Source organism: Cydia fagiglandana, chromosome 13, assembly GCF_963556715.1.
Source record: "Cydia fagiglandana chromosome 13, ilCydFagi1.1, whole genome shotgun sequence".
Taxonomy (NCBI): Eukaryota; Metazoa; Arthropoda; class Insecta; order Lepidoptera; family Tortricidae; genus Cydia; species Cydia fagiglandana.
The window spans coordinates 15523983-15546842 of NC_085944.1; the positions used below are offsets into that span (position 1 = coordinate 15523983).

Consider the following 22860-nt stretch of genomic DNA (forward strand, 5'->3'; position numbering starts at 1 on the left):
GCAATTCGGGCAACCAATGTCACTTTTACGTTAGATAGAGTAAGATATCTATTAGATGTGAATTGGATCTCTAAGTCATATCCTGTGGAAATCGTTCAAGATTATTTCCAGAATCGCGCAAATGTCAAATTTGACAGGTTAGATCTTAAACATATCGTTATCGTATCTTGGTGATGTCTAAAAGATGTCTAATCGATGTCTATTTCAAAATCAGAATCGGGCCCTAAATCACTTCCTAAGGTCCTTTTATAGCGGAATCACACAATCATTGTGTTTATACACTATACAAGCGCATTAATTGTTCCTTAAATTTATCAAACGTATGCTACGCCTTTTCGAGATAATTATTTTTTAATTTAATGCAGGCTTTAACCAGCCGGCCGGCAAATGACATTGTTTGTTTTATAATTTTAAAAAGTTGTGTTTAATTTGTGTATCTTTAGTTCTGTTATTGTGTTAATCTCTAACTTTATGTTTAAGACGTAGATAGTGATCAAAAATTGTTTATGATTTCTTCTTCTTTTGCATGAGGTTATGTATAATTAGGTACTGACCTTATTTTATGGTTCTTGAGTACACAATTGAAAGAAAATTTTAAAGTATGCAAGTTAAATTTTTAATTATTTTATTTGTCATATGTGTGATACTTCTATAATACCTACTTATATGTTTTTCCCTTCTGTTCTTAGAAAAAATAAAATATCATATTTAGAACCTTTTTTGCGTTATATAATGATATGATTTAGGTACATAGGCAGTAAATAATGAAAAAAGGACCAATTTTTTTTTGAGACAAAATCACCAATCGTGTTTCTACTTCTGCGAGAATCTATTTGAATATAATCATGATTTTTTCTAAATCATTTTACTCGTTTAGACACAATAGCGCTTATAAAACGTATTATTTATATTTTGACGACGTAATTAAATGAAATGGAATGAAATGTATTTATTCTCAGAATATGGTACATTGATGTGATGTTAAATTAGAACGAATGCAAGTTCCATGATATTCTACCAAAAACAATGTCTTCATACACAATAACCAATTGAACACTATAAAACCCAACGCGCAGCTAGGGTTAAAAATCGAAAGTACGCATTAGTCAGCCATTTAATTGCCAGCTAATTACGCTGTCAATCCAATATGACCTTTAATAACATTAATAATGATATGTGCATAAAAAGCAATTTACTGTGAATATTTTGACGAACGCATAATGTCGCCCTCTGGCGATGATTAACTTCATACTATACAGACTGACTTGAATTTATTTTTGCATAACTTAAATCTTTCAGTCTCTCGAAATACCACTTTGAGTAGTAGTAGACAAGATTATTTTTCCAATGACATAAGATTTTGAGATATGAGATTGCGTAAATTACAAGGCGGTGTATAATTTTTATTGACCACAATAATTGTATTTTAATAAAGTTAATGCTCATGAAAATGTTTTGGGAGCGATCTTGGTCGCAGTTTTACAACTGTTATTTGCCATTTTTAATGGTTTTATTACGATTTCGACTGGTGTACGGTTTGTAAGTTTTAATTTTTTTTAATGTTGAAAACGATTAAAGTTTCACATAAACTGTAAGATAATACGTTTAATTGACGTAGGGGACGAGTTAAGTGCTCAAATGTATCAAAAAGAGTCATTATGAAATGTAAAAACTATGTTTATAGGTAGCATAGATTGTTATCTTTGAAAAGCGTACTTAGGTACTTGTTTTATTTTGCCGGCAATTTTTGCGTTTTTTTTCGTAAAAAGGTATTATTTATTAAGTGATTGTGTTTCTGAAAAAGTGTGTGTGAATAAGTTAAAATATATAAATATGCATTAACCATATTAGCCTGATACATAATCAAATATAAATAAATAAATATTATAGGACAATTTTTACACAGATCGACCTAGACCTACAGTAAGCTCAATAAGGCTTGTGTTGTGGGAACTAGACGACGAATATATATAATATATACATACTTATATACAAATATTTATATACACAGAAAACATCACTTAGAAACGAATATTTGTGATGGACATACAAATAAATGCCCTTACCAGGATTCGAACCCGGGAATTCCTGCTTCGTAGGCAATATAACTATTATACCAATTATTGTAGGTACATATATGTACCTAGTAGATTTGGACACCAAGAAGTGATACTTACGAACTCGAATAAGGCTCAAGTGACAATAAACTGACAGGTAGACTTTTAGGTATTAGGAATGAAAGAGGGATGTAAGTAAGAGGAAATAAAAACCAAGGAAAAGGTGGACTGTGTGAGAGATGATATGAAAAGAAAGCAGTTAAATTATGTATGGAGGAAAAAGACATGTTGCGCCGAGCCCAAGTGATGGGAAAAGGGCAAGCGAATGATAAACTGACAGGTAACCTAAACACAACCATACAACGGCCTACGTGTCCAATATAATAACGCGTTCCGGGTGTTGATGGGGTTGCCGCGGTTTTGTAGTGCCTCTGGTATGTTTGCCGAGGCACAGCTTTGCGGCCATAATGCGCAAGAGGTGCGCTTCACTGATGCGTCGCCTGCGCGGCAGCCCCAACAGCATTCTGAGCGTGTTCATGGGCGAGAAAACGGCCCCATGCTCAGCCGTTGGCAGAGACTGCATGCAGTTATCGTTTAGTTTTTAGTTTTACTTTCATCATCATCATCATCTCAGCCATAAGACGTCCACTGGTGAACACAGGCCTCCCCCTTTTTTGGGGGGTGAATGCCATAATCGCCACGCTTGGCAGGCGGGTTGGCGATCGCAGTCGAGTATACCGAATTTGAGGGATGCTGCTGCCCGTCCACCGGTGGTCCTGGACGTGGTTTAAGGACATACCCGGGTCCGGGTTTTACTTTAGTCTATTTTTATGTCATACTAACACTAGTAATAAGGTTTTAATGTTCACTAACAATGTATGGACCTTTAGTCTGAAATAAATGATTTTATTTATTTATTTAAACGGCTCCGTGCTCGACACGCAAATGCCAAATAGTTGACAACCTGTTGTCACCTCTATTTCTAATGACAAGATTACATGTAGGACGACCACTTAAAGCTACAAGTAGACAAAAGCTTCTGAGGCACAAAAAGCATAATGACATAAAAACAAAGCATTATTGGTATTCTAATACCAACTTAATTGATGTCAAATGACATACAATATTTATCCTGATTGTAGGCCAACAGTGCCGCGTATTAAACTAAATTATGGATGCGAGAATTAATGCCTCGACTAGTAATTATGAGGCCGCATTAAGTTAATGTCTTTGAGCTGACGCACACATGCGAAGCGTTATTACTTATACTTGGGACCCGATTTGAATTCAAATTTTGAAGTCTAAATGATGTAATTTTGATATCATTTGTCTCGCTTGTGACAATACATGTACGCAATAATACACGGACAAGTACGCTCGATTAATAAAAAAATAACATCATGCAGATTTCAAAATGTAAGTGCGAATTGGCCTCCTAGGGCGTGAGTGGACTCAATGCTATGTGCCTGAAAGTAGCTAAGCTTCTATAAACGTAAGGAAGGTATTACGCAAAATAGATAATACACGTATAGAATTCTCACTTTCTCACAAAACCTATGTTTGACAGCGAATCAACTTGTCCCTCTTTAACTTATGTGTGTGTTGCATGACTTGACTGTCCTACACTATTAGATCCATTTGTGTAAAGGGGCCCACAGATTACCAGTTCACCGGACGATATCACCCTGTCAGTTGTTCGGAGTTGTCAAATTTTGCTTCTATATTTTAATAATAGCAGAGATATATACAGTCTAAGAAAAAAACGAGCCTCGGAAATCAAGAAAAAGTCATTCTCGAATAGACGGCGCACACACCTTTGGCCTATTCTCGGCTAGATGGCGTTGACGGCACCGTTTGATATTTAACAATTTTAACACATATCAGTGAAAGAACATGGGTCAGTATGGAACAATAAAAATTAAAAATTATTTATCCATAAACATATTTTGATTAATTATACATTTTCAATTTTATTTTAAGGTTTAATCGTGTGTCGATAGATGGCAGTAAATGTACCTTGACTACAAAATTTACTTTGGCAATAGCCCTCTATACTATCTATTCTCTTTGATAATAGTATCAAAGTATAAAAGTTAGGTTACATTATTTTAATAACAATCTCGGTAACAAAAAAAACAATTTTACATATACTCACAATATACAGTGTGTTTTCTGTAACAGGAGCAATAAATTAAACTGTAGGCTGTAAGCCTCAAACTGACCAACATTTGTTCAGCAACTTTTGAAAATAACTCATGGTTTGATTTTTATTACACTTTAAAGTTTAATTCTAAGACGCAATGTATTGCAAATTTTGTCATGTTTACAGCGTGACAATCAACGTCAAACACTGATGTCAGCGTACATTGAAGGCAATATTTATTTTGTATGAAAAAGAGGAAGTCTAAAGGATTCATAATTTTTAAAAGTTGCTGAATAAAAGTTGATCAGTTTGAGGAGTACAGCCTTTAGTTTAATTTATTGCTCCTGTTACAGGAAAAATGGACAAACATCAAAGACGCGGCCACGCTAACACGACTGGCCAAGAATAGAGAAGACTTTGCAAAGGTGGCCGCCGACGCCCGCTAGGTCATGGCAGTAGAAGAAGAAGAAGAAGTTACAGGAAGCACCCTGTATGTATGTGTTTGTTTGCTAAGTCACTAGTTATGTGACAACGTTGATTTATACCACAAAAATAAGTAGGTACTCATTAATAATGTTAATTAACACAAAACAAAATAGATATTTCTAATTACGTTTTGTTTACTAGTCCACTCCAGTTCTTTATAGTTCACGTCAGTTTTGATATTACCTTGTATTAATTTTAGTTTAATTATATATTTCCTTATTATATTATTAACTGCAATACAAGTGGTCCTTTAGATATTTATTGCACAATAACTATTTAGTTAATTGTATAAATTACAATCTTATAAGAAATATAACGGAATATGTAAAATACCTTTGACATAATTTGATTTTTCTATGTTGATGAATAGGTACTATCATATGGGCTAATTTGTAGGTCATATTGAACCATTATTAATATTGTTATGTATTTCCAATTCTCGAAATAGGTAGTTAAAAAAATGGTTGTTACATTGAATGATATTTTAGACGTATCGTCAGCTATACAATTCTATTCTATTCTATTTCCAATTCTCGAAATGGTTAAAAAAATGGCTGTTACATAGAATGATATTTTAGACGCATCGTCAGTTTTTAAACTCCAATTGGATATTTTACCCTGTATAGGTAAAATATCCAATTGGAGTTTAAAAATCCGAGAATCGTTTAAAAACAACATACTTAAGTTTTTTTTAAATTATATTTTATTACCTAAATAGTCCTGAGTGGTTAAGGTGTGTGACTTTGATAGCGAATATCGCAGGATACAATCCTTTATCATATCAATAACTTATGGAAAGAAAACTATATCTATAATTCAGATAAATAGTTACCAACAAAGAACCAACGGCTCGATTCAGGAAATGAATTAGAGATTCACTAGATATGAAATAGTAAAGTTAATTGTGACGTCCCACGGGTAAAGGTACCTTATGGCGGTTGGCGCTTACGCTATTATTAACGCCGCTCCAATATAATTGCGCCGCTATGCGACATAAGCGCCAGCTGCCATTGGGTACCTTTTGCCGTGGAACGTCAATTATCTTGACTATATCGTATCTAGTTAATCTCTAATTCGTTTCCCGAATTTATCAGTTAGTTATCAGTAAAAATGCTTCAAAATGTAAACTATTATGATCAATACAGAGTTGACCTTGCAGCTTATCTTGAGCTTGAAAGCTGCAGTATTGGCGGTTAGCAATTAGCATATAAACAGTCAATTATCTCGTTTACTTATTAAGGCGTGTGTACACTGTACTAACTGGAGAAGTATTGTTGTTATTATTGGGAGTAAATTACTATTAGACACTAGTAGCTTTACCAAGACTGCTTTAAGGGGCCCACTGATTAACAGTCCGCCGGACGGTATCGGCCTGTCAGTTGTTCGGAGCTGTCAAAACTTTGTTCTAACTGACAGGCCGATACCGTCCGGCGGACTGTTAGTCAATGGGCCCCTTTAGCAGTGCCAGACTGAGCGGCTACCGCGAAAACCGAAATTCACATATTGCGGGGATTTTTCTCTTCTACTCTAATGAAGGCGTATTAGAGTTTTGCGGTTATAGCCCTGGGTGTACTTCCGTTTGGGCCAATTACCTTTCGCCAAATTTCACTTCCCAATAAACTTATCGCAGTAGTTTCATTACCCAAAGGAATCTTTAGCAATGTTACGCTTCGCATGTAATTTATTTGATCAAATTATCATTTGGCATGATTTAACTTTGTCAAATGTTATTAGGACAAAACTTAGCGAACGTTTCATATTGGCTAATATTATAATCCAAAAAGATGTTTGATCAAATTGTCACTTTACTTCGCAGGCAAATAGGCATCTCTATTTAAATTTGTAGATATTAAAACTTTATCAATGTGTTGAAAAGTATTTGTTTTTTGTATTTTTATTATCGATATTACATTTTTTGATGTCTGTTCGGCTAGAGTACCTACATATATGATACTTGTAGATCGAAAATCGCGCAAACTGGAACATATCCTTAGCTGGGCAGGTAACGCAAAGCAATTAGCTATTAATGACTGCTTAACATTATCTGGCTGTTAGTGTGTGTGACACTAATAGGACTACAGCAGTGTTAGAAAAATCTAGATAGTACTCGTTTATTTAAAGTGCATTTTAAAATGTAACAATTTAACGACCGGTCGCGCCTAGTCGGTAGTGACCCCTATCATAGCCTCCTAAGGCCCAGCCATACAAATGGAAAATGCAAAATTAGCCACAGAAATTTGAACCTACAATGTAGGAAATAGAGTTGATTTTACGTCGTTCAAAAACTGAACGAAACAAAGCAAAAGCAACTCTGTTCCAATCGAATAAGTACTATAGGTAGAACCTTGGGCCTTAGGAGGATAGAGAAATATAACTACATACATCAGTTTTCTGACCAAACGCGAATTATTTCGTAGTCGACATCTAGCGTCAAGTAGCGGAATTTATCAGTACTGCTAGTTGACAATAGATGTCGCGACGAACGAAACTGTAATACTTAACAATTTTCAGCTAATATTATAATATAACCGGATTTACCGGAACTCTATTTTCAACTCCTGCTTTTAATATTAGTTGTAAATTGTTTTAGCAGTACATTTTTCGTCAGTAGCAACAATTGTGACATCTGGTGTCAAGTAGGGGAATGGATAATTCCACTACTTGACGTTAGATGTCGCCATAATGTATTGTTTGCCCGCATTTTCGTTAGTCATAATTTATTTTGTGTATAAACGAAAAATAGTATGAACAACACTAACTGGTGCGGACGCGTGCGACGGATTTTACCTACAATTGCACCCGCGTGTCTGGGCTATAACCGCGAAAATCGAAGTTCGCAAATTGCGGGGATTTTTCTCTGTCACTCTAATTACGCCTTCATTGGAGTAAAAGAGAAAGATCCCCGAAATTTGCGAATTTCGGTTTTCGCGGTAGCCGCTCTGCGCTCCATGCAACCGCGCCAGCTAAAGTGTCATTGTATGGAACTTATGAAACAAACCGTCATATTGAAATTGTCTCAGAATTACGAATTTACCATAGAATGACACTTTAGCGGACGCCCTAAAACTTGTTTTTACACCAAACCCAAATACTAAACTTCCATTCATTACCAAGGAACGGCGCTAAGTAAAATCGGTCGTTATCAAACTAATGCGCCCATATAATTACGTCGGGCATTAAGTATTCCAACGTATAATTACGTTAGCCGTGACGCGCCTAATCCGCGGGTAATGGTGATAAATAGATCGGGATATCGCCAAGGAATATATTAGTGTAGTTAGATGAAAATCGGTTTGAGGGATGAATTTTTAATTGAAACAAAGCAAAGTAGCAGCAGATAGGTAGGTAGTAGTAGATATTTATCTGTTTAATTTTATTCGGGTTTTTTACCCTGTATGTCTGTATAAAAATAAAGAACCTCTGCTTTTTAAAAATATGTAATAGTGATAAATAGATCGGTATATCGCCTTGGAATAATATATATTAATGTAGTTACATGAAAATCGGTTTGAGGGATGAATTTTTAATTGAAACAAAGCAAAGTAGCAGCAGATATTTAGGTAGGTAGTAGTAGATATTTATCTGTTCGAATTTCGTAAACTTTGTAGAGGATATTGCCTTGAAATATATTAGTGTAGTTAGATGAAAATCGGTTTGAGGGATGAATTTTTAATTGAAACAAAGCAAAGTAGCATCAGATAGGTAGGTAGTAGTAGATATTTATCTGTTCGAATTTCGTAAACTTTATATAGGGTATCGCCTTGAAATATATTAGTGTAGTTAGATGAAAATTGGTTTGAGAGATGAATTTTCAATTCTAACAAAGTAGTAGCAGCAGATAGGAAGGTAGTAGTAGATATTTATCTGTTCAAATTTCGTAAACTTTACCCATTGACTTATTCGGGGTTTATACCTCGTTTATATCTGTATAAAAATAAAGAACTGACCATTGCTTTTTACAAAATATGTAGTGATATATAGATCGGATTATCGCCTTGGAATATATTAGTGTAGTTAGATGAAAATCGGTTTGAGGGATGAATTATTAATTAAAACAAAGCAAAGTATTTAGCATTAAGTAGTAGTAGATAGTAGTACAATTAACTTATACTGATTTTAAATAATAAATAATTTTAGTCATCATTTAAACTTTTATTTGAACTACAGTCTATATCCTGTCTGTCTGTTGATGAGAATACTGTTTAGTACTTTTTGTAACTAAAAATCATGATTTCTTAATAATTTAAGTCTCCTAATGATAAAAAACAAAAACCCTTTAACTAAAGCGCACGGACCAGAAAATTATAAACGCGACAGTAGACATTATTTAATGTAATTATATCGTAGTATACATTATTTACGTAATTATCTACGCATTACATCCGCCGTGATTAGCATAGCTCATTACGTCTATTACGGAGTTTTCCTTGTCGTAATGTTGGACTATGTTAAACATGAGTTAAAAGTAGAATTTGACTAGCATCTATCATTATTATTATGTTAAGAATTTATATAACCTCGTAAGGATACAAAATAGGTACACAAAATTTTCCTGCTTCTAATTTGAGCCTTGTTGAATAGTAAATTGAGATGAATTTCGTTTGTTTGAGAAAGGAATGAAACATTTTATACAGTACCTATGGTGCATATAGTGCTAGTTACCGCACACTAGCACTATACGTGCGTAGGTATGTCGAAAATTTAAAATATGTACTGTAAAACGTTGTATAGTCACCTGCAATAATATATTACGCAACGAAGGCCGCAAAAATATCTGACACGATCTTATTTGTACACTTGTACAGCCATAAGAGCGTGTCACATATTTTTGAGGCCTTCGAAGAGTAACATATTATTGCAGGTGACTGTACATACAATACACGTCCGAAAAGGTAATTCGCAAGTCGTGTCGATTTGAAACACTTCCCTTCGGTCGTGTGTTAATTTATCGCCACTCGTTGCGAATTTCCTACCTTTCGCACTTGTATCGTAATGGGTAAATTTTAGGTTTTAGGTTATGAAATGTTCTAAATTAGATAGAAACGAAATGCACATTAGGCATTACGAGGGTAAGATATGCTGTTACAAATGTATATTTTACCTGGTTCTTGTTATCACACATTTGTATCGAAATTGTTCATAATAATATCGTACCAGTGCTTTAAATTCGAAAGTTTGTAACCTTGGATCTGAATTTCTTATTCCTCAATAGATGCATATTTTATAAAATGTAAATACCTATTTCTCATTATACGAATAAATGCCCTTACCAGGATTTGAACCCGGGATCATAACCTTCATGCGGTCACTACCAACTAGGCCAAACAAGTCGACAAAATAAGTAAGATAAAAGTAAGCTTTCAAACTTCCAAATGTCCAACCAATAAACAATAAGTACACATCGAGTCGTGGCCAACTGTACACCTAATTACGTCTAGAACTCTAGATAATGACTGAGACAAGACTGATCGGTATCAGCTTGGGTACTAAGCACTAAGCAGCTAGGTATTATAGCTAACTAATCTCAGGGCCATACTAAGTAGCTTGGACCTTAAAGGTACCATTCCATTTCCAACCGCAGCTGCAATACTGCTCTGACATTACTGCAGCGGCCTGAAAGCGTCGGTGTTATTGTCAATTTCAAGAGTACGTAAAGCGATAGCCTTCTAACCTACGATTGTAAATAATACATATTGACAAAAAAATTACGGTGTAAAAAAAAACAGTACACAACACCATTATTTATATCAAATGTCAAGCGTAGAATAAAACAAAAACGGGAGGACCGGGAGGTGTCGATATCATCATTTTCATCACCTGTCAAGATAAACATGTTGCAAATGACGTGTTGAGTATAGGGAGTAGACTCTGACCACTCTAACTTTGCACAAAGTTGGCAGTAAGAATTAGCCTCATGCATGAAGTTTATATCTGAACGAAATATTTTTTATTTTATTCCGATGTTTAAACGATACAAATAATGATAAAAAAAAATAAAAAAAATATTCATGAGGCTAATTGCATACATATTATCCCTGTAAGCTCCATACTTGACGTAGCTTGAAAACTTAGCGCGGCCCAACTCTAATTAAATACTCGTAGTACCTGCATAACATAATTTTAATATTCATACTATCTTTAGGCAGTTTCAAAAATAAATATACACCGGGGATCCTAGTAGACCGACAATCTTAAACAACAGCGGGCGCAGCATGGTTCCATTTTTATCGCCTGTCACTATGCCCGTCACTTTCGCATTTACGTATTTGTTAGAACGTGACGTGTATTTGTCAGAATAAGAGAACGGCCAATAGCGTGTCGGACGGCGAAAAACGCAGGCGAGCTACTTAACAAAAGGTACAACCCAATAAGGTGTTTATCTCAACTTCTATTCTTGAAACTCATTTATTTTCATTCTATTAATTACAAGTTCAAGAGATACAGTCCAGTCACAGAGAGATAGATAGACAGCGGAGGCTTAATAAATAGGGAAAAGTTGGCAAAAATTGTTTAAAAACCATAAAAATGTACCTACAAACTGCAACACGTTAGGAGTGTTGTACATCGGTGGACCTTATTACAAAAAGCATAAGACTCACCGATGTACAGTTAACCATGTGGGTGATGATACTGTGTTTTATCTGTGTCACAAACTATACGGAGAATCGCAGAAATCTTCATTTTCCAATTCCGCTCCCTTTTTGCGGATTTTGAAATCCACTGCCTGTCATACGTCCTACGGATCTCTAAAACTCTGCCACTAATGACGGTCCTTCGCACGCTACTTACGCTTTGATGCAACGCTGCAATTACACTTAATTATTTAATTAAAACCATTTGTAATTAATAAATTTAGAAGGAAGTGACTCGAACGAGCGGGTAATTCCAGTTTCAGATGTAATGATTAAATTACTTGGTTGACACGGTGTATATTATTGCAATGGTAAGAGTTTACAATACAGAGGAAGATGTTAATATACAAAACGCAAGAGTTTGAAGCGACGATGGAGTTTGTAGACGGTCTTACCATAGACGGTCTTTTCCTAATTGACCTTACTCACAGTCCTCACACACAACGAACAGGCTTTAAAGGTGTAACCTTGAAATTTGACTTTCAACACCAATAGGGATGAAAATTATAAATATAAATAAATAAATAAATATTAATTAAAATAAGTAAAAAATATATTCAAAACAAAAAAATCGTGCATCAGATTTTCATAATGTTTTTCGACTTTTCCCTAATTCCCTCCTCTAATTCTAGGAAACATTACTAATCGTTAAAAAAACTAATTCATATTTCAAACTCGCTCCTTTTATTGTCTTAACACCGATCTAGTATCTACCCGACCGACAAAATTAACTTTTTAAAATTAATCTATTCTAACCCTTAATCGTCTAATCATAGAAGTTATGTGAAGTGCATACAGTGGCGTGGGTGCAATGACAAATGTTGGTAGTAATTATGTGACAATGAGTGTAATTGCGGGTGTGTATGTGTGTGTAAGTTACTAATCAACGTTTGTTGTCAGGAGGATTATTCTCGGCTCGGCTCGGTAATGCAATTATATTGAAAATGTATTGGTTTTAAGTGCTTTCTCTTTCGGTGATGGCATGCGCGAGCGCGATGTGCTTAGTCCCATAAATGGATCAAGTCTTTTCGCTTTCTGGGTTCTGACCACTCTTTCATATTATTATTTGTGTCTTCGATCAAATAAATTAAGAAAAGTCGTGATGTTGTATGTCTTTCTAGCTGTAGATTATAAATTTTACATGAGAAAAACTTCATCTCACGCAAAAAGCTACATTCTGTCACATTTTTTGTGTAGACAAAAAATATAATTTACGACGACGAAATATTAACATCTGAGTGGGTTCGATCTATTCATTCATTGATCTATTCGGGGTTTCATTGAATTTAAGTCAGTTAAACAGTGACAATGTAATATTAAAGTATAATTGAGCTAGTCAGGGCTAGAACCGCGAAAATCGAAGTTCGCAAATTGTGGGGACTTTTCTCTGTCACTCTAATTACGCCTTCATAGGAGTAAATGAGAAAGATCCCTGCAATTTGCGAATTTCGGTTTTCGCGGTAGCCGCTCTCATGACAAAAATCTTGTGGGTCATATTTTTATAAGAGTATTTCCTGAGGACATTATAAAATAATCGGACTGTAAAGCCCAATTTTCGTACTATGTCCTTATCGGCATTTTTAATCCTTCTAAGTCTTAGAAAAATGTATCCAAATCGTTAATTTTATAATTTCAACAGAAAAGACGCCGCGTTTGTCAAACTTTTTTGAACCTTGTAGAATATAAAATGCTATATTTAGCTATAAAAATTACCTTAATAATTAAGCCTATATAAGTCCCCCTGCTGGGCACAGGCCTTCTCTCATGCGAGGGATTGGGCTGTAGTCCCCACGCTGGCCCGATGCGGGTTGGGAAAAACTTACCTTAATAACAGGTAAAGGCTTGATATTACATTAGCATTGGACTTAGGTTTCCGAATGCGGCCCTTTGGACGGGAGTATGGAGTATGCAATAAAGCGTCGTGTTTAAGTGCCAAGTGCTGATTAGATCTTTTCGTCATTAGGCTATTCTCTTTCGGTATTGTTAATGTAGCTCTGACAGTTATAAAGTAGCCGTTTTGCTATTTAACAATGTATGTTGAAACTTGTATGAGTTCAAGAATTCTAAACTATAGTCTGTCTTCTTCGTGGTCGTGACCTCATGTCTGAGGGACGTGACTCCTATGGGTTATTCTTCCTACCACTGCTCTCCAGGCCTCTCGATCTTCGGCCATCTGCAGCGTTGCCTGGAGCGAAGTCTGGGTAATATTTTGGACCACATCTGACCATCTACTGGGTGCACACCCTCTACTCTTTCGTCCGTCGACACTCTGTAGCTTTAGGTATTTAAATAAAAGTAAACAAAATTTACCCTCAAATGGCTTCTTAAGTCAGTTGAGGGTTGATGAAAACATTACATGATCAAATAATGTAGGTTAAAGTCAGATCGTTCAGTGACAGATCCAGACAGCTTTGTATTTGGTTGGTTAATCAATAAATATTGTAACTACCCTAAAATTTACAAATTATTAGTTTACTTTTATAGTGCGTCAAGCAAATCTTGTCAGTAGCAATGTAAAGCAAACTAAAGTAGGGCAACACTCAAAGAGTAGTATTGCGCTAAGAAAAGCAGCAATGTACAATGTACATCGAACCAAAACTTTTTTTTCCGCTGAGCGCGCCTTGTCACGTACGTCAATTCAAATTGTCACTCGCGGATTCTCTATTGAAAATGTTTGAAATTGTTATTAATACGTATGGACGGACAATTTAAAAGCGGTGTGTGATGTTGATAAAAATGATTAACTAATTTGAAGATCTCAAAATAAAATTGTAAGTGGACTATGCTGTTAAACAAGAATGTATGAATAAAATCATTGCTTCAGCAGGTAGATGTCATACTGGATTTTCATATTTTATTAGATTTCTCAGTTGGCACTGTAGGCATTGTAGGCACCTTAGCTTTAATTAAGCACAGTCTTGTTTAATATATTGGTATTTAATGGTGACACAGCAGAAATATCTCTTGAAATAGAATCGATTAAGAATGTAAACATTGTAAACCTTTTGTAAACAAACAAGATGATGGCTGTCATTCACGATCCACATTCCACAGATAAAACACAGATGACACGCGATTTTCGAATTATTCGAACACAGTGTTGCTAACCCGCGATTTTTCAAATTTGCCGCCGTTTGCTACTGACAAGATTTGCTTGACCCAGTATATTTAAGTACCTAAAGATACAGAGTATATATAGATCGAACCTCGGACCAAGCCAACTCTGCATACTGCCATATCTTGGAGTACCATAGTGTAAAGGGTACCATAGTCTAAAAGAATGTCAAAATAAATAATTATAAAAACATGATGTTTATAATGGCATTTGCATACTTTATTGTGTCGAATTACGAAGAAATTTATGAGAATACATCAAATTTTTTCTACATCTATATATGCCATCGCCATCAGTTAAATTGGAGCGGCCAAGTTGTTCAAAAATATCTAAACATGCACTTTATTGTCTAGACTTCTAAATAGAGGCTTTGTTCAGATGTCTGTGAACACATTGGGCGCTCCGATATATCTGACGGTAACTGGACAGGTATATTCGGCTAGTGAACCACATACTGATTTTTATACGTTTGTTTGCGGGCAATCTCCGGCGATTATCCTTCATTAGTTGTTGTGAACAAGATTAATTTCAAGTCAGAATCGCCATGACTTACGTATTATATTATACATAAGGTACTTTGTAACGGTTTGCTATAAAACCTCGTTTGCGCTAAGCGTTTTGTGCTGGCCGGTTGTAAAAAAAATTAAAAACATTTTTAAATAGTTTTCTGGAATCTGTCACTTGAAGAAAATTGATGAACATTTACGACAATTTCTTGCAAATAAGATACTAAATATCTCTAAAATAATATAATTTACCTAACTTAATCTATCTAGATCGTGCCTTATTGGTATTATGCTGTGTACATTTCCCCGGATCGGGTAAGTGTTGTGAATATTTCATTTAAGTTACTACTAGGAATAATTTTACGTTGTACTCTTTTATACTGTTAACTAATCTGTTATTTTCTGACTGCTTCATCCGTGAACACTAAAATAATGCTGAAAGGTTAACTTTCCTGATATTTCTTTCCTTGTGGGCCGGATGTAGCAGTCACTATTGAGTGCATTTTCTAATATGCCCAATAATACTAGGGATCAAGTCTGGGGTTGAAAATTGCCTGCACCCTGCCTGAAAACCCTCTATCCTGCACTACCCCGGGTTGCGCTATGCGCAAGCTCTGTATCCCGGAAGGTTTCCGCTCCGAGCTGAGGATCCCGAACCACAGCGGGAAGCCATCCTAGTCTACTCTGGACCAACTGGGACTCCTGCGCTGTACCGCGGAGCCATCTACAACGGCCCGCCTACGATGTAGAGCCTCAGGAAAGTGCCTCCTTTTAAGGACTTGTTTCTATATTTCTATCTCTGTGTCAGCTCAGTTTTACGGACTCACGACCCTAACTAACTTGTTATTAATTTTAATTAATATTAAATACCTTTTCTAAATTAAACTTTCATTTCTAACCTATCTATCTCTATCTACATGTGACGCTAAACGTCACATTGGCGCCCAACGTGCAATAGTCTAAAGCTCTCAATGATAAACCGGGAGTACAAACGTCACATTTAGAAATCTGAGATCTTAGAATAGTAAATAAGTAAGGCAATAAACACTTTATTGTAGGGAACAAGGATATATCGTTAAAACGCATAATCAATCAATTGACCAGTGTTAAATTATGGTGGCGGTACCTATCATCAGTGTCATTACATAGAAACCTGTCCTGCTTTTCATAAATGCAATTTTAAACGGTATACGATATCTTTGACAGAAAGTTTGGTACCACCGTCTTCTGTGTACGTTGCCACAGGTATCTTATTTTTGTATACCACGTTAGTGGCAAACAAGCATACGGCCCGCCTAATAGGTATCTAATGTTCCCTTCTCTTTCCTTGGCTTTATGCCCCCTATTTATTAAAATCTTAAGATATTTCTGAGGTTGGGTTTGAAAAGATTATGCCTGTTGTTTCGTAAACCCAGTAAAAAATAAAGGGTTTTTTTCAAAAAGGCCGAATTGCCCATATAAATATGGAACTTAGCTTCTAGAGTCCGTTTATGATAAATCTGCACCAACTTGACACACAACGTATGGCCGCGCCACATTTGGCATGCAGACTTAGCGTAGACGGACTTTATAATCTGTAATCCACTCACCTGTTAATACTGTTAATCGCCGCACTCCCTTGGTTCTCCCTCTCACTTCTTTCTCTCGAACTGCTCGCATATCTCTCGAAGTTCTCCCTCTCCTTATAATGCCGATCAGGCCTTGGGGACGACGACCGCCGACCTTGCATCTGCTGATTCAAGTTGTTCTGCTGCACAGTTTGAAGGAGGTTGTGATTAGGCTGAGGCTGCTGGAAGGCTTGGAGCAGCTCTTGGGCGCTTGAAGCTCCGTTCGACAAGAAGTTCGGTAACCCAGGATTCAGTAGCGCGTTGCTCAATGTAGGGTTGAGCATGTTGGGTCTAGGTTGTTGAGGGTTGGAGTTGAGGAGCTGGTGTGGTTGAGCCATGGCTTGGAGGTTGGCTAGTGAGGTGGAGACGACCTGCCCGTTGTTGAGGGCAAGGTTCACCATCTGGTCGTTGGAGTTGACGTGGTTTACTGGTATTGTGAGGATGGTTTGCGTGGCGATACCTGGACAGAGAAGTCTTATGTTAATAAAACGATTAATAATTTTCGATCCAAGTCTACAGTAAAATTTAGAAATATGCTTTGGAATCAAAATGAATTCACGATGACACCGCTTTTTTAATATGGGTATAAAGGGAAGGTAACAAATATGTTAGACAAAGAGCATTTCGTAAACTGCAAGGGCATTCTGCCAACTCCTCCACAAGCCTAGATAGGTAAATATTTTCTGTGGAATATAGTAAGGTGCATGTCGCGGGTTTGAACCCCGGCTCGTACCAATGAGTTTTTCGGAGCTTATGTACGAAATATCATTTGATATTTACCAGTCGCTTTTCGGTGAAGGAAAACATCGTGAGGAAACCTGCATACATCTGCGTAGAAATTCAAAGGTGTATGTGAAGTCCCCAATCCGCATTGGGCTAGCGTGGGGACTATAGCCCAAGCCCTCTCGCGCTCGAGAGGAGGCCTGTGCCCAGCAGTGGGACGTATATAGGCTGAGATGATGATAGTAAGGTGCATAAGTATACCACTCCACAATAATTATAAAGGTAACACTCGGATTACGACTGTAGAGCATAAGACACTGTCAATTTCATTGATTAATTGCGTTGCTTTCATTGTAGTATTGCGTTGGGAGTTCAATTTCTTTACTTACCCTGTGAGGTCGGTATTAGCAGCTGAGCTCCCTGTATGCCCTGCACCAGCTGCCCTGAAGCCAGGATGAGCTGCGGCATGGGCGACGGCATGGCTGGCGGCAGCATGTTGCTGTTGCCCACGGGGTTGGGGGATCCCATGCCTGGCCACATACAAAACTGATAAGTATAGACTGAACACCTTTTAGAAAAGGTTTTGGACAAAAATGTTTTAGGTAGATGGATGGAAAGACATGAAAGGTACCACATGTGTGCTTGTCAATCCCGTAAAGTCTTATTGCCAAATATTTATCTAAAATAAACCATGTATGAATGATGTATGATGATGTATGAGACACTTTCATAAACAATTAGCGTAACAACAAAACTTCTACCTATAAATCAGCAGATCGTAAAGTATTCGGGTGAAAATCGAAACAAGTTTCCCTGCATTTTATATTTGGCATTCTTTAGGCACTGAAAGACTTACCGTCGCGACAAAAAAGTGTATTTGATTGACTTTCATAATGCAGTAGTTCTATTCTGTCTAGCTCGTAAATTTAAGTGGTTGAGTCAATGTCATTTAACATCGGTCATTGTATCGAATCCAGCAAAGTCATAAATTCAATTATCAATTTAATTCCATCTCAGTACATCATCTTCAAAACTAACAGTTCTCATACACATCGGCCACGGCAATCAACAGCTTAATTAACCAACCCTCCGCTTTCTACTTATGCAATTAAACAATAAAATAATATTGCACTTACAAAAGGCCGCTCCGACCTAAAACTAAGAAATTACACGATCGGCATCCGACCAAGACTAATTTACCGCGAACAAAATCTAAAACATCATCTGCATGCCTTACAAGCCCGTTAAAATCGACATTAACATAACGTATTCATTTAAACCATGACATTTCACATTTTGTAATAAATGCTCTTTCTTACAACGCATCAATTAAGCACCGAAAAAAATGTATAATTAGGCCTATTAAGACAATAAAACTGTTAATGATCCCGCAACAGTAATATCCGTGAGTTCGTGAAAAAATATGTAATTATACTCATTATTTAAATAGGTTTTTTCGTCCATTACGGCATAGCTTAATGGGGCTAGAGTGGAGCCGCTATCTTGAATTCATTAAATCGATTGGTTTCGGTAATTACCTGATTACCTTGCCACGTGATTTCCAAGTTTTTTAAGTCTAATGCGCAAACCATGTCTCTGGCTATCCCCCTAATTAGTGGCCCTCGAGTCTGGCCAGAGGGTATTTGAAATGCTAATGTGCCGAAAAAGTTAGTTCGGGTGTAAATAAGCGAAATCAATCAGTGTTTGGTGACTGTGATTTAAATAGGTACTTTTGATGTGGTTCACACCGTCGTAGTTTAATGTAAATTTGTTTATTGAACTCTAATGTGGTGGTCGATGATACAATAGTCATTGATATGGCGTTTGTTGTGCCGAAGAAAGGGTGATAGAAATAACTTTTGCTTTGAATATGTTAGGTACCTATAGGTAAATTCTTTTCTTTGTGTTGTCTAAATATTCAGTAATCATATAATTATTCTAGTGAAGATACTTAACAAGTAAGTACGTTTAGTTAATAATTATGGGATGTAATTTAAAATAATAATTGCTTTGGCTTATGGAAACCTTGGATATAACAATAACAAGCTTGTAAAGTAATTTTAATAAGAAATTATCATATATGTTTCTTCTTCTTCTTCCTCGCGTTATCCCAGCATTTTGCCACGCCTCATGGGAGCCTGGGGTCCGCTTGACAACTAATACCAATGATTTGACGTAGTTTTAACGAAAGCGACTGACATCTGACCTTTCAACCCAGAGGGGAAACTAGGCCTTATTGGGATTAGCTACCTGGGCTTATTGGGTTTACCTATGTTTGAAGGTGTAAATATTTCTCACCTGGCGCGCTGACGCTCAGGTTCAAAGGCGAGTTGATGACGGAGGACGGCATGGACGTCAGCCCCTGCAGGTTGGCAGCTAACTGCGACATCTGCTGCGACATCTGCTGTTGCAGCTGCTGGGACATCTGCTGCGGCATGTTCTGCTGCATGCTGGCCAAATTCTGCAGGTTTTGGAACATGGACGCCACTGTGGGAGAAGAGAAACAGTTTAGATGTTGGAAAGTCGATAAAACTTAAGCTTATGGCAATTTTTTTCTGTATTCTTTGGCTATCACATACATACAAACTATTTCCCGGAGGGATAGGCAGAGACCACGGATTTCCACTTGCTACGATCCTGACATACCTATTTGGCTTCCTTCACTTTCCTTTGCCTTTGGCTATTGTTTCTATTATTTTAGAATTAAAGAAGCTATACGACTGACGTATAGCTTCTTTAATTCTATTCTGACGCCATGAGCTGAAGGAACTCGTTGGTAATATTTATCAATTGATTACGAACATTTTGTATTTTGTTTGCTTTGATCAATGGTAGGCGACCGAGGGTAGCTCCAAAGCGCTCCAAGTCTGGTTCAGGATTGGTTGTGCACTAGCCTGGCTAATCTGTGAAGTGTGGCTTTTAGTCTGTTCGGCAAAGAAGGTCCAAACTTACTGGTTCAAACTTACTCGATACATTGAAGTGTAATATGGTGCTGGTAGGGCGGTTGAGAGTCTGCTGGCTCAGTGACAGGTTGGAACTTCAACTGCCAGGTCCTTCTCCTTGATTTCTGACGAGATGTTTACACTATTATTAAAACCTTAGCACTAGTATGGGCGTAGCTTAATGAACTTACTGAAGCCATTAAGCTGGACCGCTGCTCTGCTTGTTGACCGCCTTCAACCAGCTCACGCGGTCAGACCTGGCCTAAAGATAGACAAATCTTAGCACTAGTATGGGCGATGCTTTACGAACTCACTGGAGCCATTCAGCTGGTGCGGGGTGCGGCGCGGGGAGGGGGTCCGCGGCTCTGCTAGCTGACGGGCCGCCTCCGGCGAGCTCGCGCCGCTCTCCCGGTCAGACTCCGCCTGCTGACAAAAGAATATCATGTTAAAATAGGGAATCCTAAGAGGATAGAGGAGAGTATGAAAAAGCGGTCACCTGACTTCGTCTCCTTTCGTCTTAATGAATAAACCGAGAGCTCACATGATTTAATACTATTTTCCGGTGCTACCTCCTAAGTATAACTTAAATTACGGAGTGCCACAAGGCTACATTTTAGGTCCTTTGTTATTTATTATATATAATAATGATCTAAAACTTGCACAACAGTCACGAGTGACTGATTTTGAAAAACGGGTGTTATTCCAGTGGATGATAGTTAGTTGATGACGTGGGTACATTTTAGTATAACATAGATGTAACTGTAACGTCAACGTCTAACAATGTTAAACAGGAATGACTTTATAGTTCAAATTTAATGAAGCTCTAAATACGTTTAGTTACTTATTAGACATTATTATGATGCTTTCCGTGACTATATACAGGGTGGAAAGGCACGACGATCCTTTCCGCAAAAGGCGGATTGTTTAGCCTAAGCTCTACATTTTCTCCATAGAAACTATGTTAATATGGGCAACCGTTTCTAAATTATGGCCTTTTAAACATCCATGCAAAAAACTACTTTGTTCTAACCCTAACAGGTGACAAGGTCAATGAACTTACTAGTAAACAATCTGTATACGACAGGAAATTGTACTAATTTGTTGCCATCCAACTATTCTTAGGTCTGCTTACAACACGGTAAGAATCGTTGCTGGATTTTCGCTTTCTTAGTGGTTCCACTTGTTCAATACTTGAATGAAGTAGTTATGTTATTCCTTAATATTAATAATACTAACCACAACATTGTTTACAACGAAAGTTTGAATTGTGACATTGACAACCACTCAAAAGTACGCAATCGTCTTATAAATATCTCTGGTTTCCTTGACTGATAATAAAAAGGTTTTAGTTTCTTAACACGTTTCACAAAATTATTTTCGAATAATTGGAAACTATCTAAAATAATAAAAAAATACAAGTAGGTTGTGTCTGATAGACCAAATGAATTTGCAAAAATGAAATATCTACTAAGAATACATCAAGAATAAATAGGTACTTCTTAAATACCTAACTAACAAACCTTCTTGCGTGGCAGAAAATAGACAAGACGTCTGATGTTTGAAATTAAATTGTCATTGAACTTTACTTATCTAATGTCATATTCTTCAAATAAAAATACCGTTGTTAGATGCTCGTGGTTATTTAAATTTGTGGGACTGTGTAAAAGATATGGTGTACCAAACGGAATGTGAAACTGCGGACGAAATGAGACATTAAAGGCTAATTGCTGCTTTTGACAATCTGCGGAGGAAAAATGACGAAGAGCTATCGCATGGGCAATGTGCGCGGGCTCGGGTGCGGGCTGCGGCGTACATTATAAGACACGGAGGTACATTTGAAAACCGTATGTGAAGAGAAGATAGTGTTAAATATTGGCAAAAAGTAATTATCTAAGGAAGTAATAAAATTGTTTGTAATATTTTTGCATTCATTTGATTTATTTGTCATTTATGCGTCATTCATACATCATTGCGATTCTGTCAACGATCGGAAAAAAGCGTAAAGTCCCGAGCTTTCCCGACGGAGATCCTTAACCTAGCCGTCATGGGCACATGCTATAGGGTTATCACCACAGTTAAAAAGGAGAAAATTTGGTATTTTTATTTTTTACTCAATTAACGATTCTTACCATTACCAATCTGCTCTGTATCACTTAAACGACCTAATACTTCCGGGAAGGATCGTCGTGCCTTTCCACCCTGTATATTTTATATACTTTCGCTAGCTTACATTTAAGGTTGGCAGTTGTAAATGAGGAGAAAAAGTAACATTATTCTCAAATAAGTTTACGTATCTATTAAAAATGTAATAAAACACGGAAGTTTTCAAAACTTTCGACTGTTTTTTAATACATGTTTTAGCGGTCGATACAAAATGTTAGGCATGATTACACAGATAGTATAATTATTAAAAATACACTTAAATAAATGTAATTTTAATTTAATATTACCAGTTTAAAAATATAGTGTTTTATCCGCTAAATTCGCGAACGTCAGTCTATAATTCTTTCTTAATATTACCTATACGAAATTAATCAATATTATTACTTTTTCACGCTAGGGTTTCAGCTAATAATAAAAAATGGGCTAAAACAATGCACAAATCATTATAAAATCGATATCCATATAATTATGTAACCCTTCTTTGAC

The 22860-nt window shown here is 36.6% G+C and overlaps 1 protein-coding gene across 4 annotated transcripts in view; it reads right to left on the reverse strand.

Annotated features, from left to right (window-relative positions):
* The window catches only part of LOC134670395 (POU domain, class 6, transcription factor 2), a 213310-nt gene that overhangs the window by 33075 nt on the left and 157375 nt on the right, over positions 1-22860 (reverse strand). For all 4 annotated transcript variants that reach the window (XM_063528233.1, XM_063528232.1, XM_063528234.1 and 1 more), the window contains 4 exons: positions 20526-20637; positions 19568-19756; positions 17659-17799; positions 16529-17006 (listed from right to left, as the gene is read on the reverse strand). In XM_063528233.1, the coding sequence (XP_063384303.1) occupies positions 16529-17006; positions 17659-17799; positions 19568-19756; positions 20526-20637 (920 nt within the window). The remainder of the gene's footprint in view (positions 1-16528; positions 17007-17658; positions 17800-19567; positions 19757-20525; positions 20638-22860) is intronic.